We start from the raw sequence: 3,829 nt of genomic DNA on the forward strand, positions 1-3,829 counted from the left end.
CATCCCCTTCCTTTGGCTAGTACCAAAAACGATATGAAACTTGTGGATAAGTGAAGTCGTCTTGAAGGTATCTCGGTGTGGATATGAGTAGAGGCAAGTCTTGTGAGACTTGCTAGTTGATGTTATTTCCATTAAATATCATCCGACATGTATAATTCCCAAATGAAGTTTTTATCTACTATTATGTCTTGCACATGTGTGTTCCTGTGGTTGCGTATGATGTGTATTATAATAATTTTAGAAATTTGTTTCGCTTTCGCTGTATATTTTAAAAATATGTTTTAAACACACATAGATTTATGTGAAAACCCAATAGACTCCTTGTTGACCGGGTCAAAAGCTCGCCATGTGGATTCTTACTTACCCTCCGTATCACAAGTATCCCTTCAAATTTAGTGGAAGAATTGATGGAGACCCAATCCCAAGATCATTGGCAGCCCATAAACATTAGAAGAATTGGGGATTGGGAAGACTACTTTGACCATGCAATCATCTATGTGTTCAGTTGGATGGTCAAGAAGATCATTGGAGTCATCGCTTGATGTCTTTTGCTCACGTTTTGATAGACGATCTTAATTTATTTCGATTTAAAATTTTCACTATGATGATGTGGTGATGGAAATTCATCCTGACACAAAGAATGATGAGGTCAAGGTCTTCTTTTAGATTTTTTCCCGTAACACTACAATTTTCTACAGAGGGTAATAAATATCAAAGGATTCTTCAAGAGGAAACCTGACAAGACCACTCCAATACTTAAATTAGCATAGAGATTTTTTAATAGTAGGTCATTTCTTCACATAGCGTCATGATTTTCTATAGAGAGTAATAAACATCAAAGGATTCATCAGGAGGAACTTCAATGAAACCACTCTAATATCTAAGTTAGTATAGAGATTTTTTAGTAGTAGCCCCAAGTAGCATATGAAAAACATCCCCTCATGTAGGAGGAAGAATACCTCATTAATACCCATTTAATTAATATCTTATGAATTGAATATCTCATTAAAGGATATTGTTTATAACAGATCCTTTAATATTAGTAATCACTGCATGCCGGAAGCTTTTGAAGTCTAGAGGTCGACAACTTAGCGTGTCGATAAGTTAGAAAGTTGAAGAGTTGACGATTCAAGAGATCAAACGAACTCAAAAGATCGAATACTATGACATAACCCTCGTACTGAACTACTGATCAAGTTCTAGAAGATACCACCTAAACTCTCTGTTGACCGATAAGAGTTCACCATATCAATCGGTATTTCCGTAAATTATGTTTCGGAAAAAAATGGAAATGGCACAATTTTGTGTGGTCATCATCTCCACAGGTGGATCCTAATCAATTAACTAATAATGAGTCTGGTGGAGGTAACCAACTTAAACCACTGTCCCTCGGGGTCACAGCTCGCGTCCCCACCCAAGCACCGGCAAGGATTTGTTATCACGCTCCTGTCGTCGCCGCCGACATCCAGGCACACAGTCGCATTGCCGCCGGCGACTTTGGTCGACACGTGCATGTGGGAGGAGGACAATAACGCCCACTTGGAGCTCATCACATCGTCACATTCTGCCAGCGCAACTGGCATCCCGACCCCGACGGCGGTGATACAGGAAGGCGTTGAACCTGTCGTCAGGGACAAAGTTTGGTCGTCACTGAAGTTCCACCTTTCGCTGCAAGGGCCAACTGCAAGCGCGAGCCGTCGAGAGGAGTCGAGTGTGACGCAGTGGCCCGTCAAGGGATGGAAGATAATCTTGTAGGGTGGAACCTCAGACAAACCTGGACCTCGAAATGGTTGCTGTATGGATTGGACCCTTTGCAACTGGGTCTGGTTGCGAACTGTAGTCCAGTTCAATGACAGAAGGCCATACGTCTCCTCCATCTCCACGACGCCTTCCCTGAGATAATAACTCCCTTGCAACGTCCACAGTGACCAATCCAAGTCCTTGTCTGCAGCATATGCCATGGCGCAGCTGAAATATCGGTTGTCTCTCTCATTCACGCCCCTCTGGTCAATCCCAAACTCACTAAGGAACAGAGGAAACTGGCGGTCGAGCAGGAAGCCGGCGTTGTTGGTGACGCTGCCGGAGATCCTCCCACAGACGTCGTTGGGGTTGCCGTTGCCCCACGCCTCGCTGTTGGAGAAGGAGTACCAGTGTACCTCGAACACGAGTTTGCTCTTGCTAGAAAAGCTCACATTCAGTTGCCTGGTGGACAGGAAGCCGAGGTCGTTGTCAAAGCTAAGGCCGGAGAGGATGACGAGCACGTCGTTGTTAGCCGCATGCACTGCCTCGGCTCCCATTGCCATGTACTTAAACCAATCTTCCACGTTTTGTCTCGGTCCTCTCAGCTCGTTCCTCAAGCTCATCCCGATCACGTTCTTGTGCGATCCGAATAGAGTGGCCATGTAGTTTAGGCCTTCCACCCACACGTTCGGGTCGAAGTAGGTGTCTCCGAAGAAGCCATTACCGTCGGTTCTGCTGCAGCACCACCCTGGCTTGCTTATGTGGTTGTCCAATATCACCATCACATTGTTGTCTCCAAGATTTGAAACTACAGCCTGTATTGCATTGCATTTCTCCATTATATATATCATATGAATAAGGAAGCAGATCGAGGAGGTAACTAATCGATCACCTGGTAAGCTTCGATGAGAGAGAGGTCGACGAGAGCTGGATTGTGGCGTTCGATTAATGAGACATCGGTGAAATTCAGGCCGAGGCGATCGAAGGACTTCCGGACGGTGATGTTGGCGAGGGAATCGTTAGTGGCAAGGAACGTCGGCCAGGTGAGTCGGACGCAGTTGAAGCCCATAGCTCCTATTGCCTTGGATATCTCGTCCAGCGGCAGCTTCGACATCCCCTCCGCCACCATCGGTTCCAGGTGAGACGGCCAGTTAACGCACGCCAGCTTCACACGCTCGCCGGACCCGGCGTCCACTATCCACCGACCCGACGTCGACAGCGGAGATGCCGTCGCCGCCGCTGCTTTGACAACGAAACATAGTAGCAGAGGAATAAGGACTAATAGTGATGACTCCATTTTCCTCTCCCTCCTCTTGTCTCGTGATTCATCAGCACCATCTGCCCCCACGGGCGGGATCAACCGGTTATGACATGGTATTCTTGCAACATGGGTCGGGAGGTCGAAGGTCTGCGGCAGCAATTGCGATAACATCAATATCTGTCCGTGCTAAACACCTTCGACCGCCATGTCATCGCCGGGCCCGTATTCACCGTGATTTACTCCCTCTCATACTCGTGGGGCAGGGGTGAGGGGGCCGCTGGGCGGCGGGACCCGCCTTTTTGCAACGTGATTCATCAGCACCATCATCTCTGCCTCTATTTATACACAGATATAGATAGATCGGAGATTAAGATAATGATTAAGAACTAAGAATACAAAAAAGGATAATTAAGCTTTAACTAAGAATAGTTCATATAAATCTTGCACTTTTAGCCCAAAATTAGATTATTCTCTGTTTTTAGGTGCTGTAATTTTTTTGTCAAATATGAAGATTTTTACCAACAACACTAGGCAGCTCCTGCTTAATTCAGAAGATGGCTTTAAAACTCTAAACTGGAAATGTAGCTCTGCAGCCAGGGACGACGTTGAAACATGTGCACAGTTCAGAAGCATAAATGTGAAAGTTGAAACTTGTGTTTTAAAAAGTTATGACAATGGAGGCAATTGCATGCATTAATTCATCGACTTCATGGCGTTATGCTCCTTTCCCATCTTCACCTGTTAGTGCATTATAATCCATATCTACCAACAACTCTCTTTAATTCCCACCTTGCCATGGGAGGAACTTCCTTTTCACATTATGTAAAT

At 45.4% G+C, this 3,829-nt stretch overlaps 1 protein-coding gene across 1 annotated transcript; it reads right to left on the bottom strand.

Moving 5' to 3' along the window:
- Window positions 1–1,336: 1,336 nt before the first annotated feature.
- LOC122025400 (glycosyl hydrolase 5 family protein-like) lies at window positions 1,337–2,884 on the bottom strand. Its single transcript, XM_042584207.1, has 2 exons — window positions 2,633–2,884; window positions 1,337–2,555 (listed from the first exon to the last, which is right to left on the bottom strand). Exons 1-2 carry the CDS (start codon window positions 2,867–2,869, stop codon window positions 1,341–1,343), a joined length of 1,452 nt encoding a protein of 483 aa, XP_042440141.1. The 5' UTR covers window positions 2,870–2,884; the 3' UTR covers window positions 1,337–1,340.
- Window positions 2,885–3,829: the final 945 nt, after the last annotated feature.

This window comes from Zingiber officinale, chromosome 9B (genome assembly GCF_018446385.1).
Source record: "Zingiber officinale cultivar Zhangliang chromosome 9B, Zo_v1.1, whole genome shotgun sequence".
NCBI lineage: Eukaryota > Viridiplantae > Streptophyta > Magnoliopsida > Zingiberales > Zingiberaceae > Zingiber > Zingiber officinale.

What these genes read in the sequence shown, in the direction of transcription:
- LOC122025400 (XM_042584207.1), bottom strand. Translation starts at nt 2,869, where the DNA reads ATGGTGGCGGAGGGGATGTCGAAGCTGCCGCTGGACGAGATATCCAAG. An exon ending in CTCTCATCGAAGCTTACCAG is followed by an intron (nt 2,556 to 2,632) that starts GTGATCGATTAG and finishes AATGCAATACAG; the next exon opens with GCTGTAGTTTCAAATCTTGG.